The sequence below is a fragment of the Trachemys scripta genome, chromosome 5, assembly GCF_013100865.1.
Source record: "Trachemys scripta elegans isolate TJP31775 chromosome 5, CAS_Tse_1.0, whole genome shotgun sequence".
Taxonomy (NCBI): Eukaryota; Metazoa; Chordata; order Testudines; family Emydidae; genus Trachemys; species Trachemys scripta.
The window spans coordinates 30,153,997-30,177,248 of record NC_048302.1 but is presented as its reverse complement, the minus strand read 5'-3'; the positions used below and the strand labels follow the sequence as shown (position 1 = coordinate 30,177,248).

At 37.7% G+C, this 23,252-nt stretch overlaps 1 protein-coding gene across 15 annotated transcripts in view; it reads left to right on the top strand.

Moving 5' to 3' along the window:
* TBCK (TBC1 domain containing kinase) overlaps positions 1-23,252 on the top strand; it is a 232,523-nt gene that overhangs the window by 11,484 nt on the left and 197,787 nt on the right. For 14 of the 15 annotated variants that reach the window (XM_034770805.1, XM_034770803.1, XM_034770808.1 and 11 more), the window contains 2 exons: positions 1,530-1,758; positions 5,949-6,021. In XM_034770805.1, the coding sequence (XP_034626696.1) occupies positions 1,566-1,758; positions 5,949-6,021 (266 nt within the window). In that variant the 5' untranslated portion in view covers positions 1,530-1,565. Of the gene's footprint in view, positions 1-1,529; positions 1,759-5,948; positions 6,022-23,252 lie in introns of those variants that run through there. The other variant, XM_034770809.1, reaches the window with a different exon arrangement.

Sequence of the window (23,252 nt, the reverse complement as noted above, 5' to 3'; positions counted from 1 at the left end):
GGGAGTATGTGTGACCTAACCTGTCATACATGTGTTTATTTGGGGGTGGGGGGAGAGAAGGGTAGTTTTTTTTTGTTTTTGTTCTTGGATTGCACAGCTGTTATATATTTTTCAAAAAAAGTGCTAGTGAAATTTTAACTCTAAATTAATTGAAATGCCATATAATGCTTGCCCCAGACTAGGGAACTTGCTTCCCCAAGAGATAAGAATGATGATGGAGCTCACCACTTACGGAACTAAAAGCAAAACTCATTTTTTTAATCAGTTTTTCCAGTAACTTTTTCACATACAGAGACCTCACTGCCACTCTTACACATGAACATAAACAAGCAAATTACACGAAGGTTTCTAACCATCAGAGGAGTGAATTTCTGGAACAGCTTTCCAAGGGGGGGAGTAGGGGCAAAAGACACATCTGGCTTCAAGACTAAGCTTGATAAGTTTATGGAGGGGATGGTATGATGGGATAGCCTAATTTTGGCAATTAATTGATCTTTGACTATTAGCAAGTAAATATGCCCAATGGTCTGTGATGGGATGTTAGATGGGTTGGGATCTGAGTTACTACAGAGAATTCTTTCCTGGGTGCTGGCTGGTGAGTCTTGCTCACATGTTCAGGGTTTAACTGATCGCCATATTTGGGGTCGGGAAGGAATTTTCTTCCAGGGCAGATTGGCAGAGGCCCTGGAGGTTTTTCGCCTTCCTCTGCAGCGTGGGGCACGGGTCGCTTGCTGGAGAATTCTCTGCACCTTGAGGTCTTTAAACCACGATTTGAGGACTTCAGTAACTCAGGCATAGGTTAGAGATTTGTTACAGGAATGGGTGGGTGAGATTCTGTGGTCTGCATTGTGCAGGAGGTCAGACTAGATGATCATAATGGTCCCTTCTGACCTTAAAGTTTATGAGTCTATGAGTAACCAAACCTACCAGCTAATCAAGCTGTTTCTCCTACTTGGCTGGGAAAGAAGTAGGAGGGGAAGAGAAACTGTTATTTTCTATTTTTGAATACTTATGAGATGTTGATATACTCCACTGATGAACGGTTATATGAGATACTAAAGATACCTCAACAAATAGTGTTGAATTTTGAGAAACTTAACGTATGGTCTGCTAGTATGTGATGTGGTTTTAGGAATATATTTTTCTTTCATTCCATTTAAAATCCATCCTTAACTGTCAAGATAATGCAGACTGTTTTATTTTAAGACTGCTTAGCTTCTTTTGTTGGTTGCTTTATTTAACTTGATATTAACAGTCTTCATTATAAATCTAAAGTTTATTTTAATCCCTGAACATTGCTTAACACTTTCTAGCTGCCCCATTACTTTTGTAATGCAACAGTGCTGCATAATTGTGATACTGATGCACAAGTGTATATTCTTTTTGTTTTACTAAGAATTATGCTTCAGTGGCTTTATTACTTTTAATCTATTCTATCTAATATTTTGGCAATATTAATCATTTGTTAATCACAAAACCCTTTTTGCCATACTTAGAAATTCACCTAACATCTTTCATTTTCTTTTCAGGAGTGTGCATTGCTTGGAAGGATTAAAGGGGAAAAAATGTTTTCCTTGAAGGATGCTGTGATGGGTGCCTCCACTTTCTTTGCTTCAGCTCTGCCACACGATGTCTGTGGAAGCAATGGTCTTCCTCTGACGCCAAACTCCATTAAAATTTTGGGCCGTTTTCAAATCCTTAAGACAATCACCCATCCCAGACTTTGTCAGTATGTGGACATTTCTAGAGGAAAGCATGGTGAGTGTTTTCTTTCCCAGGGAAATTGCATTTTTATGCGAGAAGGTATTTTACAGTAATGATTTTGTTGATGCATGAAGATAGCTGTTCCAGTAAAAAATTTTCCTTTGTTGCTTACATTAGAGAAATTGTGCAAGTTTTGTTTTCAAGACAGCAGTGTGCCTCTACCTGGACTGACTCTGTAGCAGTCTTATTGTTCTGTCATTACACATAACAAAAGCAGATGTAAGAGATATAAGGTGGGTGAGGTAATATCTTTCATTGGACCAGCGTCTGTTGGTGAAAGAGACAAGTGTCTCTCTCAGTACCTTTCCCAGACCTGAAGAAGAGTTCTGTGTATCTCGAAAGATTGTCTCTTTCACCAACAGACGTTGGTCCAGTAAAAAGATATTATCTCACTCACCTTATTTCTTTACTGTAGCCATGTCAGTCCCAGAATATTAATGCTCCATAAAAGCAGATATAGGTGGTTTGGCTGAAGGTCTCTGTAATCCAGTTATCCGCATAACATGGGGTGATAACTTTTAGGTATTTCCCTTTTTTTTTTTTCCCAGCAAGTTCTCATCTCTTTTCTTTCCCTGCCTCTCCCCCCCCTTCCCCCCCCGCCAATCAAAAAAATTTTTTCATTGAAATCTGCAGATTTTTCCATTCACTTGCCTTGTGGGTTTCTGAAATTCATCAATTTGTCTCAATTTTTTCACATTTTAATTTCTTTAGCCTTTCTTTTAACCTTTAACCTTTGAAAGAAATGTGTTCTACAGAAGGAGATCCCAGCAATTTCCTCCCAATCTTCTATTATGTCTTGAATCTTAAAAAGGAGTGTGAATTTTGTAAGGTAAATTGGCTTTAAAGTAGAAATTAGGGCTCTCAAGAGATTAAAAAAATTAATAGTGATTAATCACGCTGTTAAAAATAATAGAGTACCATTTACATATTTTTTGACTTTTTTCTACATTTTCAAATATATCGATTTCAGTTACAACAGAGAACACAAAGTGTACCGTGCTCACATTATATTTATTTCTGATTAAAAATATGTGCACTGTAAAAAACAAAAGAAATAGTATTTTCAGTTCACCTAATACAAGTACTGTAATGCAATTTCTTTATCATGAAAGTTGAACTTACAAATGTAGAATTATGTACAAAAAAAACCTGCACTCACAAACAAAACAATGTAAAACTTTAGAGCCTACACGTCCACTCAGTCCTATTTCTTGTTCAGCCAATCGCACAGACAAACAAGTTTGGTTACAATTTATAAGAGATAATGCTGCCTGTTTCTTGTTTACAATGTCACCTGAAAGTGAGAACAGGTGTTCGTATGGCACTATTGTACCCAGTGTCGCAAGATATTTATATGCTACCTGCATTAAAGATTCATATGTCCCTTCATGCTTCAACCACCATTCCAGAGGACGTGCATCCATGCTGATGACTGGTTCTGTTTGATAATGATCCAAAGCAGAACGGACCAACGCATGTTCACTTTCATCATCTGAGTCAAATGCCACCAGCAGAAGGTTGATTTTCTTTTTTGGTGGTTCTGCATCTAAGTGTTGCTCTTTTAAAACTTCCAAAAGCATACGCCTCGTCCTTCTCAGATTTTGGATGACACTTCAGATTCTTAAACCTTGGGTCGAATGCTATAGCTATTTTTAGAAATTTCACATTGCTACCTTCTTTGCGTTTTATCAAATCTGCTCTAAAAGTTTTCTTAAAAAGAACATGTGCTGGGTCACCATCCAAGACTGCTATAATATGAAATATATGGCAGAATGCAGGTAAAACAGAATAGGAGACATACAATTCTCCCCCCAAGGAGTTCAGTCACAAATTTAATTAACACATTATTTTTTTTAATGAGCATCATCAGCATGGAAGCATGTCCTCTGCAGTGGTGGCTGAAGCATGAAGGGGCATAGAAATGTTTAGCATGGCTGGCACGTAAATACCTTGCGACACCGGCTACAAAAGTGCCACGCAAACGCCTGTTCTCACTTTCAGGTGACATTGTAAATAAGCAGGCAGCCTTATCTCCTGTAAATGTAAACAAACTTGTTTGTCTTAGCAATGGGCTGAACAAGGAGTAGGACTGCGTGGACTTGTAGGCTCCAAAGTTTTACATTGTTTTGTTGAGTGCAGTTATGTAATAAAAAAAAATAAAATTCTACACTTGTAAGTTGCACTTTCACTATAAAGAGATTGTACTACAGTACTTGTATGTGGTGTATTGAAAAATACTATTTATTTTGACATTTTTACAGTGCCAATATTTGTAATAAAAAATAACAATATAAAGTGAGCAGTGTCTACTTTGTATACTGTGTTGTAATTGAAATAAATATATTTGAAAATGTAGAAAAACATCCAAAACTATTTAAATAAATGGTATTCTGTTAATGTTTAACAGTGTGATTAATCGTGTGATTAATTTTTTTAATCGTTTGACAGCCCTTTTAAAAACTATTAACTATCAAGGCAGAAACAATGGATGTATTATGCTTGTGCTCTCAGTGATAACTCTATTATAACTATTTAAGGTAATACTTCCAAATAAACTAACACTTTCCTACTAAAATATGGCAACTAGGGAGACACTAATTTTTATATAATATGCCTGGCAGGGGCAGAGCATTCCTCTCATTTAAAAATAGCAAGATCAATGTTCGGTGAATTTTGATATGTTCTTGGAAAGTATTTTTGTTTTTGAAACTGTTTCATATTACAGAAAGCTATCAGAAAAGTATGTTGTAGTGAAAATTAAACATGGAGGCCTCTCTAATACAGGTAGTCTTCACTATTCACAAAAATGTTTCTTTAGTAACAACTGAAAAGGTGACGGTTTCTTGGTGTTTTGAATTTATCTGGTTTCAGAGTAGCAGTCGTGTTAGACTTTATCTGCAAAAAGATCAGAAGTACTTGTGGCACCTTAGAGACTAACAAATTTATTTGAGCATAAGCTTTCGTGGGCTGCAGCCCACTTCATCAGATGCATAGAATAGAACTTATAGTAAGAAGATATATATGAAAAGGTGGAAGTTGCCATACCAACTCTAAGAGGCTAATTAATTAAGATGAGCTATTATCAGCAGGAGAAAAAAAACTTTTGTAGTGATAATCAAGATGGCCCATTTCAGACAGATGACAAAAAGGTGTGAGGATACTTAACATGGGGAAATAGATTCAATTTGTGTAGTGACCCAGCCACTCCCAGTCTCTATTCAAGCCCAAATTTAATGGTATCAAATTAATAACAAATTAATGGTATCACCCACAACTATTTCACATTTGGAGACAACATATACCTTCAAGTCAGCGGCACTGCTATGGGTACCCCGATGGCCTCACAGTATGCCAACATTTTTATGGCTGACTTAGAACAATACTTCCATAGCTCTCGTTCTCTAACGCCCCTACTCTACTTGCGCTACATTGTTGACATCTTCATCATCTGGACCCATGGAAAAGAAGCCCTTGAGGAATTCCACCATAATTTCAACAATTTCCATCCCGCTATCAACCTCAGCCTAGACCAATCCACATAAGCAGTCCATTTCTTGGACACTACTGTGCTAAACCATGGTCACATAAACATCACCCTATACTGGAAACCTACTGACTGCTATACTTACCTACATGCCTCCAGCTTCCATCCACGGGACACCACACGATCCATTGTCTACAGCCAAGCTCTAAGATACAACCGCATTTTCTCCAATCCCTCAGACAGAGACAAACACCTACAAGATCTCGATCAAGCATTCTTAAAACTTCAGTATCCACCTGGGGAAGTGAAGAAACAGATTGACAGAGCCAGAAGAGTACCCAGAAGTCACCTAGTCCAGGACAGGCCCAACAAAGAAAATAACAATGCCACTAGCCGTCACCTTCAGCCCCCAACTAAAACCTCTCCAGCACGTCATCTGAGATCTACAGCCTATCCTGAAAGATTATCCCTCACTCTCACAGAACTTGGGAGACAGACCAGTCCTCACTTACAGACAGCCCCCCAACCTGACACAAATACATTTTGAAGGATGTATAATGCGGCTATATTCAGTATATGCCAAGATATTTACCGTTCTCTACAATAAGTAGGCATTCTCTTTGTCACTAGCTGATGAAATGTTGAGATAATGCTGTGTGTCCAGATTCTAAAATTGCTATTGGTATATTCTTTTAATCAGAGAGGCTGGTGGTGACTGCTGAACACTGTGAAAAGAGTCTGGAAGACTTGCTGCGAGAGAGGAAACCTGTGAGGTACAGTATCAGGGAAAACATAGGGAGAGAACACACTAACCAAAAGCTTTAGATACCTTATCATTTAAAGCGCAGACACAAATTTTCTTTAACAAAACAAACAAACTACTTTTATGGATCCATATTAATTTAATGCTTATATTGGCTAATATTTAACCCTTAAAGCACTGTCTTCCAGACTGCCAGACTTAACACTTGCTTAGGAGGCTTTGTGTATATTTCTTCAGACTCTAAAAGGTGAAGAATTTTAAAGAGAAATGTTTAAAATTAAGAAATACTTTTCTGCACACTAAACCTTGTTTTTATTTTAATAAGTGCTCTATTTTGGAATAGAGTGAAAGTTAAGAGAAGCGATTAGCATTTACATAAAAATCAAAATGTAAAAACAGTGTTTACAAAGATTTGGCAGTTGAGGTTCACAGTTCTGACACAAATGCAAAAATTTTCACAATACATTTCTACACAAGTAATACAAATGTAGGTGTATGCAAAAACTCACACAACACAGTTCTAATGTGAAGTTCTCCATCAAGTTTGGTCCTTACAGATACTACAGTAATGCATTCCATGGTCACTACTGTGACTCTTATTGCAACTTTAAAGTTGTAATTACTGTAAGGAAAGAAATATTATCGTTAGTGGTTTCAGAAGGGCATATTTTAGGTAAGATACTATCTTATGACTTAGCACATAAATGTGTCTTTATCTGTATATGTAGAAGGTTTATATACAACACGAAGAAGACCATGTTAGTAGTTCCCTAACAATTTCCTCTCTGTTTATTATGTGAGTTAAGTAGTTTCTGTGGGCACTGTGTCCATATTATATTTCCATAATAATTCATTGTTAACACTAAGGTTGCACAGTTAACCATGCTGCTCTGTATCTGTGACAGTAAAGAATGAACATGCCAGCCTAACTTTTCCCTTTGTGCATACCAATAAGTATTACAATACAGTATTTACATATTAAATACTAATTCTCAACTATATTATAGAGTTTTTGGTACTCTGTAAGGTAACATAACGTGATATCTAAAGATAACACAATATCTGAAAACTACATTTTAAGGAGCAAAGTTAAAGGTTGAATGCAGAACCTTAACTTTCATGCTTTCATACCTGTATATATGCTGTGTATTCATATGGGGCCTGATCCAATGCCCATCAAAGTCAATAGGAAACTTTCCATTAACTTTGGTGGGCTTTGGATCAGTCCCTTTCGTACTCCTATGAAGCTTTAGAAATAATTAAAGTAGGAGAAACCCCCCCTCTTACCTTGCTCTACTATACTACTTTCTCATGGTCCTCCCAAAAATGTTTGTTTTAGTGTGGGATCTGAGGGAGCACAGATTGACTACTGCCTCTTGGCTAGTTTTGAGAAAAGTCCATTTAAAATAAAATAGCTATTTGTTTTGGATTAAATAATAAAAAAAATGCTTGTACAAAGGCGTAAGTGCCCTGGCAGTTAATTTTACAATAACCCCAGCAACAATAAAACAGTTGTTCAAACAACACTCTCCCAGCCCTCAAAAAAAAAAAAAAAAAATATGGACTGTTTTCCCTCCTTTTAGGGAAATAGCCTCAATCTTCTCTAAAAGTCTTCTTAATTAAATAATATCTTTTGCCGTAGTGGCTCCTGGCTCATTTGCTTGTGCAATGCATTTCTCAAGCCCCCTGACTACTGTTCATTTTTATAGCACTTGAAGATGTCTTAGGGAATTTCAAAAATGATGTACTAACTTTGTTCAGTTGTTATGGTTCGTCTTCACAACAAGCAAAGTTATTAATTCTCGGTAATGACCAACTGCATTAGTATTCAGAATTTCTGCCATTTTTGCTGTGGCTCTGTCCTGAAAGTGGGAGAAGTTTGTGTGGTGTTTTGTTTTGTTTTTTTGAGTGGGAAGGAAATATAATGTTGAGGTTTGGATTTTTTTTCCATTTAACACAAAAATTCTGAAAAGCTTCTACTGAGACGTTAAAATAAATCTGAGTTTAGGTATTGAAACTTATTTCCAAACAGGAATTTTTAAAGAAATAATGAGCATATGAAATGGAAAGTAATTCCTGTATCCTCAGTATAGTAGGTGCTACTGCTGCAGTTGATAGCATATGTAATAGAAGCTAAAAGATAAGTTATGCTTCTCTGCAAGCAATGTTTCCAGTGAGACTAAGACAAATATTTCCCCTTTACTTGTCTTTTGTGAGACCCATCAATAGCCAGAAATAATTTGGACAGGAGCAATTCCCAGTTATTTGATCTGTCTGTCTGTTAGCTTTGTAGAGACCTGTTTGGCTTTTTCCACATATTCTGATTGAATTAGTCTATGATAGCAGAGCAGGTTTAATACCCAGAGCTGATGTGTATGCTATTGTAATTAATTTAATAAACTGTTTATGGAATGGAGAAGCTGCTCTTATGGTTTCTAGATTAGTTTTTCCCATGCTTGCCAGAAACTAAGTCCTTTGCACCTGTACCACAGGTTGATGTAAAGTCAGCAGGAAATCTTCTATTAGGTTAGTGTTGAAATTCAAGACGTACCATTGTGGACAGTCCAGCTTTCCATACATATTGCAAAACAACAGGCTGTCCAGCTGTCTGGTAGTTATTTGCAGTTAATTATCTAAAGTCATGCATCACTTATGGCACACACTACTTGCAGTCTGTTTTATGTTTTTTTTTCTTTTAAAAGTGAACAAGAGCATCCTTCATGTTTAAAGTTAACTATCCTCAAAGTTTGACCAGGATCTCTTACCTATGGGTGGGTTCATCAGAATTAATTTTTTTGGACTCCTGGCCTCTGCTCTGCTGTGGGATAAGCATAATGTGGTAACTACTTGTACTGGGAAATGGGAGTATGGAGCCACCGCTGCCAGCCCTGGGGCTGGCCACACTGCTGGACTCATTCAGTTGTCTCCATTTCACACAGAAAAAGTTATTTCCAGAACCTGGAGGATTAGAAATTTAATTCCCATTTTAAATGATGCAGGGCTGCCTACAAAGTGCTGATACTTACCACTACTGAATAATGGCTCAGGCCAGACTCCCTCAGGAGATAGAGACAAAACTATTCCTTCTATGCTCGCTATTTCCTGGGAGACAAATTAAAACCATCTCACTGATGTTAGTCATGGGGAACAGTGCAGGCAGTGCTAGGAATTGATGCATTCACAAAATAACAATATTAAATTGCATTTATGACAACATTTCCGTAGGATGTGGGCAGCATGGCTACACAGGCCCTTGAGGCACTAGAAAAAGCCAGTCAAATGTTTGCACACACACACGTTAGGTTCCAGATTCCTCCTAATGAAACAGAGCCAAACTTCCGAGAACTTCCTTCCTACCACATATGGACAAATGCCTCACATCTTGCGACTTTCAGAATCCCCTTAGCAGAAGAGGAGAATAAATGAATAACTTCCAACAGTGGATTGAGGTGTGAGTGGGGTTAGGAGATGAATTCTGTGCAAGTGGTCAAGAGTCCTCATGGCTAACCAGTGATGGATTCTCCACCACTGACACTTTTTAAATCAAAATTGGATGTTTATCTAAAAGACATGCTCTAGGAATTATTTTGGGGAAGTTCTATGGTCTGTGTTATACAAGAAGTCAGACTGGGTGATCACAATGGTCCCTTTTGGCTTTGGAATCTAGGAATAAACTGATCTCCAAATTTGTGGATGGGAAAGAGTTTCCCTGGGGCACATTGGCAGGAACGTGGCAATATTGTCACCTTTTGAAGCACAGAGTTGGGATTGCATGTTAGGCTCCCATGCTTTTATCCTATAGCACTGCAGAACACTGGTTGGCTTTGTTCCATCCTGTCTGTCTTTTCTATATTCTCTGCTTTGTCATATGTCTCGGGAGCCTGCTGTATTTTAAATACCACAACAGTTGTTCATCTCTAGAAAACAACAATATTAATTCACCAGTATTGTTAACTGCTGAGTCATGAACTAGCCTATTCCAGACTGTTGATTAGCCTTTACCTGGTGTTGGGGAAGGTTGGCCTCCATAGCAATGACTGGAACTCTGGAGATGGGAGTTCAGTTCCTGGCTCAGCCACAGACGCAGTGTGTGCTTAGATCAGTCACTTTCTCTTTCTGGCCTCAGTTCCCCATCTGTAAAATGGGGATGATAATCCTTTTTTCCATTCTTTGTCTTTTCTGTTTGAATCCGTTCTGCAGCATGAGTTGTCTTTTACTATGTGGGTATACAATGGGGCTTCCAGGGATTGTTGTAACATAAATAACAATACGAAAGCTTGATAGAACTTTCAGTTATAATTGGAGCTACAAATGAGTATCCTAACTAGTATGAGTGTCCTAACTTCTGTTTAGCTCAAACTCTCAAGTTACCTTTCCTAAACCTGAAGAAGAGCTTTGTGAAGCTCAAACTTGCCCCTTCCAACAACAGTAGTTGGTCCAATAAAAGATATTACCTCATCCATTTTACCTCTCTTCTAAACATCTGTAAAATGGGTTATTAGTCCAACTCATGCTCTCTCTGAAAATCTAATTAAAATAACCCTTATTTGTGTGGTAATAGTCCAGGTCCCTCCACTCTGAGGAGAGGAGGTGAAAAACTGAAAGATCATGCTGCATGGTGGGAGTAGAGACGGGAGAGAGTGCCACCTTCACACATTTGGGAACTCTTAGAATTTCCCTGCCGCTGCTTTGGAGTGGCCAGGCTTATTGGAATTTTTGGGGTGGAGCCAGGTGCAGGAAGTTTTGGAGTTAGACCATTTACTCTCTTTAGTATTCTCCCTTGTTTACCATGGAAATATTCATATGGATAGTTCACTGGAATTAATGCTGTTTGAAGCAGCATTAATTCCTGTGAGTTCTCTTCCTGGCTGCTGTGATGAAGTCACATGGGATTCTGGTAACAGCAGCACAGCTCCATTTGAAACTGTAGTGCCTTAGGGAAGGTAAGCAATAGCAATGTTGCTAGTAACAGGCATTGATCTGGGAGTCTCTGATGACTTTCTTATCCTGGAGCATTTGGGCAGCCATGTCCCCTTTTTATGACACACCAATTCTGTCCTCTTGAGAGGACATGTACAAGTAGATTATTCTATGTAACCCCTTCAGTTCCTAGTGACAGTGTCCATGGGAAGGCATGATCTAGATAATAGTTTCTTGTTCACCTAATCATAGTAACTTGCAGTGTAGTTTTCCTCACTGTAGCTTTAATTTTCTTAACAGTTCCCTCAGCCTCTCCTCATAAGTCATATGCTTCGGCCCCCTAATCATTTTTGTTGCCCTCCGCTGGACTCTTTCCAATTTTTCCACATCCTTCTTGCAGCGTGGGGCCTAAACTGGACACAGTACTCCAGATGAGGCCTCACCAATGCTGAATAGAGGGGAATGATCACGTCCCTTGATATGCTGGCAATGCTCCTACTTATACAGCCCAAAATGCCATTAGCCTTCTTGGCAACAACAAGAACAATAAGAAGAAGCTGGATATGTTGACTCATATCCAGCTTCTCATCCACTGTAACCCCTAGGTCCTTTTCTGCAGAACTGCTGCCTAGCCACTCAGTCCTTAGTCTGTAGCAGTGTATGGGATTCTTCCGTCCTAAGTGCAGAGATTAGGCCCCGAAAACTTGGCCCTAAGCATCTAGTGAATTGCCTGTAACGATGCCTGTGTATGAAAGGTTTCTTGTGAATATGCTTCTCAGATATCTTCAAAATGATCTAAATGAAATACCCTGAAAAATCTGAAGGGGGAATGATAAAATTCCAAAGTCCATCAAGTTCAGTAAGATCCGTTCTCACTATTGTTTAAAGCTTTATTATGTTTGTAAAGTTACTGTCTGCTTCCACCACTTTGATACCCAGAGATGACAAGTTAAGATATTAAAAGATGGGGAATTAAAAAAAAATGAAGCTATTTTAGAACTATTTCTTTGGGATCATTTTTCCAGACAATATTAAAGAAACTTTAAGCAACACTTCATTGCTGTTATAATATGAGTTGTGTATTTTTCCTTGCGTGTCATGCTTGAAGTGGTTTTATTTTTCATTCTTTGATGAAGTTGATCTGCACTTGTATTCTTAATAATAAAAATGCCAACAAATGTAGCATTCAGACATTTAGCAGACTTCTGGCACCTCCTATAGTATTCTTGGATTGCTCTTAAATTTGTGACTAGGGCGGTCTACGCATATTTCTTTCTTTAATACAAAATAGTTTTCATATGTTTTTAAAGTTATGGTTTAGAAAAACTACCAGCGAACCATCAGAGATACAGAGGTATAGTATGTTGTACATAGCCTGCTTCCTATCAAAGAGTCCATGTCTGCAGCTGCTCACTAGCTTGGTGGAAAATATGATCTGAGTGTCTCGGATGAGTAAGTTTTATTTGCCTTTATAAAACTATTGTCTACTCACTCGATTAGATTTCTTCATTCTATTCTGAAAAGAATGCAGTTCTTGGAGTGAAATTACAGTATGAAAGGTACTGTAGCGAAAAAAAACTTCCATATAGCTATGGATTTAAAAAAACCTGGACTTACAGATGGGTGCAAGTCCTCTAAAGCCTGAACCTTTCCTATGGTTTGAGTTCAAAAGCTGCACATGACAAGGACATCAAGGGATGCATCTACTCTGCTTTGAATCAAGACAGTGGGCTCAAACTTTCCATGAGAAACTCATGTGCTATAATGAAGGTATACTGAACAAGGGTAGATGATGAAGTAGTAAAATGCACTAGCGTTAATAGACAAAATCTTTTAAAAAGTAGTTTCTCTCTTGCCATGTATAAGATACTATACTTTGGGGGCATTTACTAGCTTCTGAGTTTTCCTTTTAATTTGCTGCCAGAGGTTTATTTCCAAAACAAAATGTATTTTAGTGAAAACATAATGTAAGAATAACATTAGTCAAGATTGTTTATTCATTATCTAAAGCTAATTTTCTTAATATAGAAATCAAACACTTTTGTAAATAAAGAAATTGGAGTTGGAGCTAGATTGTAAAATATAATCAACTGTAGCATTCCTTCTATACAATAGATATATTTTACATTTGTTCTTTTATGTGAACAGTTACGAATGTTCAGGATGTTAACGACAACAAAAAATAGTTTATGTGAGGTATTGAATACATGCCCAATCCTGTCTCATTGAAGTCAATGATGTTTTACCATTTTCTACAATGGGTGCAGTAACAAGCTGTGAGTATGTGTGCGCGCATATACAATTTACTATATGCCATGTAAGTTACACTTTTCTTACATTCTAAACATGTCCTATGTGTGAACTATAGGGTTTCTCTACACAGACTTATATTCAGGGTATAGTTTTTCTTTCCTCACATGATAGAGGAACTAATACAAATATACTGTTTTTCTTCCACCAAGGCATACTACAGTTGTATTTTTGACATTAAAAAAAGGTCATGGTATGTCTACCATATCTCTCTAATGTAAAATAATAGTAGGCCTGGGTAGCGCACGTTGCTGAATTCCTGCTTTCATTCTATTTTACCCTGTCCCCATTACAGCTCCTCATAACTTTTTCTAACAAATTCTTTTTGTGCTGAAACTGTCAATGCCCAATTTTTGGGAAAGAAAAGTTGGTCAAAATCAGTGGACAACTTTTCATTCATTCAAATGGTGGAGGAAGGAAAATATACTTTACGCTCCAGTGAGAAATTTTGAGCGGACAGAGTTTTAAACCAAACCTTCTCCAAAAATCCTAGCAGAGCAGCGCAGCGCCATCCTTCTAAGGGGAGGTATCTTGGTCCTGTTGACACATTTCTGCCACAGACTTTTTGTAAGGGTTACATAGAATCCCATTTAGTATAAGTGCGCATGTTATCTCCAGCAAACGACCAGACCGGACAAATAATCTACCAATGAACATCTGATTTGTGAGTGTTCAAATCTTACTGGTTTACATGAGCTATAGATGTCATAGAAAGCTGTTAGTGTTTTTCATCTTGATGCGTTGAGCTAATGGGTAATATAAATTTCAGATCTCAACTTGAGATCGCAAGAAGTGGTTAGTTTTCAATGCTTGTCATATTTTTTTCTGTATAGGTTATCTAGCGTGCGGAACTGACCAATCCATTAAACTTAACATGTTGTGTATGTTTTACCTTTGTTTCTGTTTTCTTGAGCATGTGGCAAGTTGATGATTAGTATTAACTTGCAAGCTATGGTATCTCCTGAGAAGTGAGATCACAAAACATTACACACCATCAAATTTAGCATCACTCAGTAACTTAACAGACACACATTTTAAAATGTGTCCTCCGATAACTTGAAATTTAACTCTGCCACCACTCTTTTATTTGACCCATGAACCTGCTTTTGCTATTGTCTTGCTGTTTAAAATTAAATGTGAATAGGTACACATACATTCTCTCACCTCCCTCTAGAAGTGGCCCCAGGGTTTTAAGATTTTAAGTAAAGGGGGCAGTATATCAGTCACCTTCTGCCTCGTCTGTCTGTGCTTTCTGCAGTGTAGCCCCTCATATTGGGAACAGCCTCTCAATTAATGCATATCTAGCCTTCTCCCTCTAACCCCACCCCAAAAAAACCTTCTGAAAACCCATACTGGAGGGAACAGGAGCAGTATGATGGCCTCAGATTACACCTCTAGCCCGATACAATGCTGTCCTCAGGAGCCAAAAAATCTTACCGTGTTATAGGTGAAATCACGTTATATTGAACTTGCTTTGATCCTCCAGAGCGCACAGCCCCGCCCCCCCCGGAGCGCTGCTTTACCGTGTTATATCCGAATTCGTGTTATATCGGGTCGCGTTATATCGGGGTAGAGGTGTACTACTTTTAGTCACTGAATTTGTACCCATCCATGACTTCTAATTGTAAATACTTATAGGGAAGTCCTGAACCCATGTGAGTTTACATCAGCTCAGATCTTAAGTCTTCTGTGAATCTCAAAATAGGTCTGTCCCAGTTCTTCTGTAACACATTTTAATTCCCAAAAGTGTTTCTCATGGTATTTCTCCCAGTTCTTTACATATGTTTCTAAAATAGTATTCTGAATGGAGCCCTGAACTGACAAATTAGGGATGAATTTATTTGGTTATGTTAGCATACCCATGAGCCTCTCTAATGGTTTCTTGATTTGTGATCTTTTCATTTGTACAATTGCCTCCGCTTTTCTTGGGTGCAGTCAAACTCCTTAGTCACTGTGTATCTGTTTGTATTTTTGGCAAAACACTGGGATCTATATCAATATGATGTATTCTTTAACACATCTCATCTGTTAAACACCTTATTAAATTCTTTAAGGATACCTTTTAAATCTGAATCAGTAGGTAAGTTATTATGCATCCACTTGATCACCTGCACTTGCAGTCTGTTCTTCAACCAAAGCACATGGGACTTCCTGTTCCACTAGTTCAAACTACTGAGTAGCATCTGTCATGCCTGCATGCCATTTCACATGGGTTCAATTTTGAGCCTGCCAGGTGCACCAAGCTTAGTTTTTAATCTTAATGTTGGGTGGTCAGTGACATTAAAGAACATTAAGGTTATAAAGCCAAGTTCTCAAAAATTAGGAAATGACAGAGAATTAAGGTTGTGCATTTACCTTTTTTTATTCACGGTTGTACTTGTCTTTTTTATTTTATTTGGTTTTAGCTGCCTTTATTAAAATAAAAAATAAAAATCATTCTCTTCTAACGCCTTTGGTCTACAGTGAGTCCACCAGGCCTGTTCTTTATGAACTGGCACTGCTTCACATAATCACAGAAACCAGAGATAGACAACATCTAGTTGATTTTTCCATCTCCCTGCTAATGCAGTATTGTTTTAACATATGATTGATAGGAGATATTGTTTTCAGTGCTATCAGTTTAACCCTCAAAAAGAACACTGCCGTAAATGCAATAAGACCATTTTATTTTTAAATTGGTGAAGATTTTTTTTTTTAAGAAACATTTTAATTAGTGAGCTTTTTAGTGGGACTCTGCTGACTGCTTAGGGTCAAAAGGTGGAAATAAAGTGTGTGTGTGTGTGTGTGTTTCCTGTGCTGAAATTAGAGGGGGGAAGTTTTCAACATGATTAGAGTTAAACCAAGCTCCTTTCACATCACTCATAGTTTCCTTTGTCATCTTTGCTCACCATCTATCAAAAAGACTTTTATTTTAAGCAAATGTAACTCACTTCTCTCTGTTCTCCTCTTCCTACTTGATCCTTCAGTTAGATGATACCAAACTAGATTCCTAAATGTCATTAATATAAAAAAGTAATAAATGCAGGATTAGTATTTAACCACAGAATTGAACAAAAGAAATTGGACAGTGAAGGAAAAAGTTCTGTTCTTTTCTTTATCCTCCCACACTTTCTGGTGCATAGGGGTCCACCAGTTTCTGCTATTCCTGTCAGTCTTGTGCTCATCTGTTCAGGCTTCTGAGTGTCATGTTGAGGAATATGGCTTTTCTCTATTTTGTGTAATGTTTCTTTAGATCACCCTCTTTTTCATCCTTCTGGGTTGTGTTCTTATTATCAGGTGCTGTGAAAGCCATGTTGGTGGCATCCTTAAGTCATGCCCTAAATATGACCTCCATCCTCCTCTTACCATATTTGATACTTTAGATTGATTTGCTCTTCTTAGAAATTCTAACATTGCAAGAAACACTTTGCAATCAACTCTGAAGAGCTTCCAAAGGCATTTACATTAGAATGAGGGTCACCAAATGAAATTAATAGGCAACATGTTTAAAACAAACAAAAGGAAGTATTTCTTCACACCGTGCACAGTCAACCAGTGGCACTCTTTGCCGGAGGATATTGTGAAGGCCAAGACTATAACGGTTCAAAAAAGAACTAGAGAAATTAATGGAGGAGAGGTTCATCAATGGCTATTAGCCAGGATGGGCAGGGATGGTGTCCCTAGTCTGTTTGCCAGAAGCTGGGAATGAGTGGCAGGGAATGGATCATTTGATGATTACCTGTTCTGTTCCTTCGCTCTGGAGCACTTGGCATGGGCCACTGCTGGAAGACAGGATTCTGGGCTAGGTGGATCTTTGGTCTGGCACAGCATGGCTGTTCTTAGGAGTTGATTTTATCAATCTCTGTTGATTTCTGACTCTGCTTCATAAAGGAGGACGGATTTTATGCCAGTGTTAAAAATTGTCTTTGTCAGTGCCAGACTAGATTTATTTGTCTAAATCTTTTCAAGTTTATGAACATTATTTGCTGCTTTTGATATTTGTTGCTTGACATCTAGCATGGATAACATCTAGCATGACATCATTGCGTATTTCACTCCATAGATAGGCAAAAGGACTTTTTCTTCATTTATTCTAATGGTTCCTTTTGGGACAGTGATAGCCATATATTTTGTTTTTGCCTTGTTGATGAGTAAATCAACTTGTTTTGCTGGGTTTGTCAAAAGCTGTTTCTTTTCTTCCTTTAAGTGATGTATTGAACTAAGCAGGACAATGAGGTCATCCAATTGTGTGGTGTTGTTTTTTTATTTGTCCATAAAATTCCTGTGTTGACTACTGGAGTTACTTTCCTCATAATGTGGTCAATGACCAATGCAGACAACAGTAGAGACATACCCTTGCCTTACTCCAGCTGTCATTGCAAACCATTGGCCAAAGTGTTGTTGTCTACTACTGCACATTTGGCATTATCGTGTAAATCCTTGATTTTTCTAATTATGTTTGCTGGTATTCCATAATACGCCGTAATTCTCCAAGGACTGTTGTGCATTTCTTACTTCACTACAAAATACTTTGAATAAAAGTAAAGTAAATACTGAAAACTGGTCAAATAAATTAGTTCTTAATCATTTATTCCAGGAGGGGCGAAAATAAGCATTTTCCTTGTGTGACAGCCCCATTAGTCTGTGCTGTGCCTTTAGATTAATTTGTTCCCACACCTCTATATATTCTCCATTCTTTAAAGATACTGTTGGCATAATTTTCTCACTCTTTAGTCTTGTGGTGCCACTTAAAGTTGAGTGAAAGTTATGGGAGCTTCCAAGTTTGTTTTGCATTTTGTTGGTTTTCTTTTGTATGTTTATTTGTTATGTGTTTTGGACCATTCAAGGCACTTGCAGTTTTTCTTGTTTCCTTTGACATTAGTTCATTATCTATTGCTGTCATAATAAGAACTGTGTCTCTGTGGTTGTTTGATCTTATTTCTCACTTCTACAATGATATGGCTAGCCTGTGTTTGATTCTGGAGCAAGGAGTCAGTTTTGTTTCTCAGGGCAAAACGACCTGGTTCAAAGTTAAGGAAGCTTCTTAGAGCTTTGCTCCTTTCTTGGAGGTGTAAGGGGGGGAATGATGTCTCTTGGTCAAGCTTTGATAGTTTTATTCTCTTTCACCATTTATTGAATTGGGGAGGAAACTTATCTTCTTTTAAGAAAAACAAAACAAAATCTCCAGATTTATGCTGAAAGTATTGTGAAAATCCTCTGGGAACTTCAAAGAAGCAAAATTACAAATAAGTAATTTTCCCTTTCCCGGTTCCTCAATATATAAAGTTTGGATATATATATGTAAAGTGGCCAAAACAATTTTAATGATCTTGAAATTCAGTTAGGTGCTTGAATGCTGAGCTAGTAACCCTAATTTTATGTGTCTGAATGTAAATATTGGGTTCCTCATATTGAGGAATGAGTTAAGAACATTTTTCCTTCAACATAATAAAGCGTGGCTTATATTTGGTTGTTTGGAGAAAGTGAAAGATGAGGGGATATACTGGATAGTGTAATGCTTAGTTAGTCCATGAGTAATTTGGCTTCCAGGCATGATTTAACTTCATAAATGTGGATTATGATGAAAATATGAAGGGCATGCATGTCAATCTTTTTTTCTGGATGACTGAAATCCTATATAATGACTGTCTGCTAGTGGTAATTTTCGTAGTTTCCAAAAGAAACTATTCTGGCTTTAAAAAAAGGTAAGTAAAAAATCTACATCCTATAGCTGTTTGCATAAGTACCTGATACAATTGCAAATGATATGCTTTGATCTGTATCAGAGGGGTAGCCGTGTTAGTCTGGATCTGTAAAAAGCAACAAAGAGTCCTGTGGCACCTTATAGACTAACAGACGTATTGGAGCATAAGCTTTTGTGAATGCGTCTGACGAAGTGGGTATTTGATGCTTTGATCTGTGATCTTTGGAGATCTACAGGATTAACTTTTAATTCAAATGAGTGGTGTAGGCATGCTCTTTTTTGTATCAGGTGATGGGTATTTGATGCCTTTATATGGAAAATTTCCCTCAAATCCATGAGCAGACTACTCTATCATGGTCTTATAGTCTAAACTATATGCTCTAATTCCCCCAAAGCCTCTCCGCTGCATCTAACTTTTTAACTTGGTCAAAAGATGCTAAACAATTAAAGTTAGCCCCAGCCATTCTCAACTATTTCATTAAAGGAGCTGTTCAAAAGCAGTCAAAAGCTGTTTTTATAATGGCAAAAAATGCACAGAGTTAGATTACCATTTTGTCCTTTAAACTTAACTTGCTTTTATGTTATTGCTTCACTAGTAATACAATGTTAAGTGGTTTAAACAGATTTAGAATATAGGTTGATATTCTCTAGTAGATTTATTTAATTTATAATGATTGATTTTGAAAAAAAAAACTTCATACCTAGAAATGGTATATTTGGTAGTTTCTTTCAATAGGTTTATTTCTTCCTTAGGATGTTATTCCATTATTGCCACTTCCCTATTCAGGGTTGGCAGTTTTTATAGCCTTCCTCCAAAACTCATCACTGCACACCTGGCTTTCTCTCTAAGGTTCACTGTCTTCTATTCACGATCATTGCAAGGACCATCTTACCAATATAACCCTCCGGTCTCCACTGGACATGTCCATACCAACATAGCATATCCTGCCTCAACGTGTCTTCAACTGGGGCAACCCACATTAGGTCCCTCATAGCCTCATTTTTTTCCCCTAATTCAGTGTATACAACCATTTGACCATCTCAACATCTTCATTTCTGTTGAAGAGAGCATATTGATTTATTTTCTGGTGGCTGGCCAAATCTGTCTATACATTAGGATGGGTTGACTTACAGTTTTATACACTCTACTTTTTAACTTTATTAGCATCTTTTTGTCACAGAGAACTGGGGTCAGCTCCTGCCATTTGCACTAACCAGCTTTGGTATAATGCCAGGCATCACTCATGAACACACCATTGATTGCAGCCATTGATCCTAGGTATTTCAATTCTTTCACTCTTCTAGATCTGTAATATCCTTTTATGGTGATTTTCTCTTCCCTCAGTTATCATAGCCTCAGTCTTACCAATGTTCGTTCTAAGTCCCAGGGGTACAAAATTGTGTTGCCACTGTTCAAAGCTGGTTTCTAGGGTCTCTCAGTCTTCTGCACATATCACTAAATCTTTTAATAGGCAGCAGGTTTAAAACAAACAAAAGGAAGTATTTTTTCACACAGTGCACAGTCAACATGTGGAACTCCTTGCCAGAGGATGATGTGAAGGCCAAGACTATAACAGGGTTCAAAAAAAGAACTAGATAAATTAATGAAGGAGAGGTCCTTCAATGGCTATTAGCCAGGATGGGCAGGGATGGTGTCCCTAGCCTCTGTTTGCCAGAAGCTGGGAATGAGTGACAGGGAATGGATCACTTGATGATTACCTGTTCTGTTCATTCGCTCTGGGGCACCTGTCTTCTGACAGTGGCCAATGTGAGGACACTGGGCTACATGGATCTTTTGGTCTGACCCAGAATGGCCATTCTTATGTTCTTAAAGCTGTGCTAATAAGGTATCAGTCTAAATATAAACTCTCCAGAGATCCATGCCCTGTTAACAAAGCCATCAAATAAATACTGTGCCCAGCAAATACAATATGGCATTAAATTCAAGTCTCATTGCCACAAATTGCAGAGTCCTACTGGAAGTTCTATATTCCTTTGCAAGTGAAGCATATGAAACATGCTGCCAGACTACAGTATTCAAAATTTTACTTCATTGTTGGTCACATACTATAAAGGATCTCACTATGGCCCCAATCCTGTCTTTAGAGTTCATTAGGAATAACTACATCCATCATTACATCTCTAAGGCCTAGTTCCTTCTTGTTCATTCCTCACTTTAAGAAAAAAATAATATCCATATACCCTTTTTCTTTATACTTGCATCAAATTAAGCTTGAATGGTATAGTAGTTGTGAAGGCAGTAGGGATTTGAAAGAGAAATTATTGGAATAAGTTTAAACTCAAAATTATATTCAGCTATAAAATGTGTTACATTAAAACAAGACTTCCAGTGCATAACCCTGGCGGCCTTCTATGACAGCACTCTTTCATTTACTTATGGCTTTTCCTTTGATTAAATAAATATAATCCTTCTGGCTTTGGTATAAAGAGAGAAGCTGTGCTAAATTAACCATGGCACAGTAAAACAGATTTGGTGATTTTTTTGTCTTGAAGAGGCTGCAGCAAAGGCTGCAACTGGTAACTGTATGCAATAATTTTTCTCCCCCTACCCCCTCTCTCAAGGAAAAAAAAAAAAAAAAGGTGGCTGTAGGGAGGCAAGAAAAATAGTGATGGAATTAATCAGCAATTTCCTGACAGGAAATCTTTTTGAAAAGTAATAACTTTGGTTGGCTAATACAAGTAATACTAAGGTTTGCTGTTTTAACAGTTTCACAGCTGAATAAGCATATGGTCTCCTCTAGGTAGCGTCTTAGTTCTAAAATGTAATATTTAAAACTTTTGAGTGGTTTTTGGGTATTCATTCAGCTGAAGAGTAACCAAGGACAGATAGGTTTTTTTTTTTTAATCGTTATGGTTTCTGATAACTTTCCTTATTGGTTCACTGTGGCAAACCTGTCTTCATGCTGAGCAGTTACTACTATTCCTGTTCCTTGATGCAGACTTCAGCCAATATTTTATATCATCATTTGAGCTCAACCATTCATTTGAGGAGAGAGGGAAGGAAGCTGTACCACTTTTTTAACTTGTAACAAAAAATATTGTGATGGTTGTAGGTGACTGGATCATGTTTTATTGCCTTAATTGAGAAATACCTTGTGTCAGCATCGAGTGTGGTTTATTATGTTATTAGCCAAGCTTGTAGGTAGTGTAAATGTAAGGTATTTCTCCCAATTATAGTTCTCCTCGTACCTGGAAGAATGTAGTCGTTTGTGATAATCCTATATGGATGTTTCACCTATTATACATTATATATCAGCTTTACAATGTTGTAAGACTTGACATCCGATGTGTACAAAATACTCTTGAAGTTTCATCATCAGTGTTGAAATAGGAATAATAGACCAAAACCTCTTCCGTTACATGGGTGTGACTTTGGTTGATCTCAGTGAGATTTGCACCCATGTAACTAAGAGCAAGATTTTGGCCCAGAGGGAACTCCTCCTGGGACCCGGACTCTTCCTTCTTTTTCCCTACCCCCTTCTTAAATTCAGCGATCTTGACTTTTTTTCACTGCCTTCTCAAAATGAACTTAATATGCAGAGATGTGAGAGTACTAGCAAAAGTCATCCTCTTCCATATGTAACTTTGGGTCAGTCAGAACAGCAGTGAAAAAGTCCAAATGCTATGGGTACTTCAGAATCCTGGACCCTTTTATGAAACTGCATAAAAGTTACAAGGACACACTAATTCCAAAGCATGATCTCTATTTTTGTACATACGCAAAATAGTGTCAAAAGAAGGTGAAGATTGCTTATTTTTCATCTTTACTGCTTCTTATAATTGCCTTTGTCTCCTTGCCCCCAAACTTTATCGTTCAAACAGCCAACCCCCCCCCAAAACAAACAAAACCCCCAAATGTCTCAACATTTCATTTGTATCAGCTTAGTCTTTATCTCCTACATTGAGAGCTTTGGGGTTCATATGGGCCATGGGACTTATTTCTACCTTGACTCTCTTTTCTCAATGGTCCTAATATAATGATGCCATTCTTTTCTTGATGGTGAACTTTGTTCTCTGGTAATGGGGGCATAGTGTGGTGGAGCTCTTGTCAGCAAAATGGGAATAGGCAGTTTTGCACATATTTGGGGCTGTGTATTCCGAATACAATACATCAAAACTTCTTATAAACTTGTCATTCCATTTTGGTTTCTGCTGATCTTTTAATTGTTTGGGATTGTTTATTCTTTATGATCTCACTAATGGCTTGAGATGGAATTGCAGATACTTTGTGCACTCTGGAATGCCCAGTATTCCTTTAAGTAATACTTTACTGTATGGTCAGCAGCATTGCTGACTCTTGCTACCTT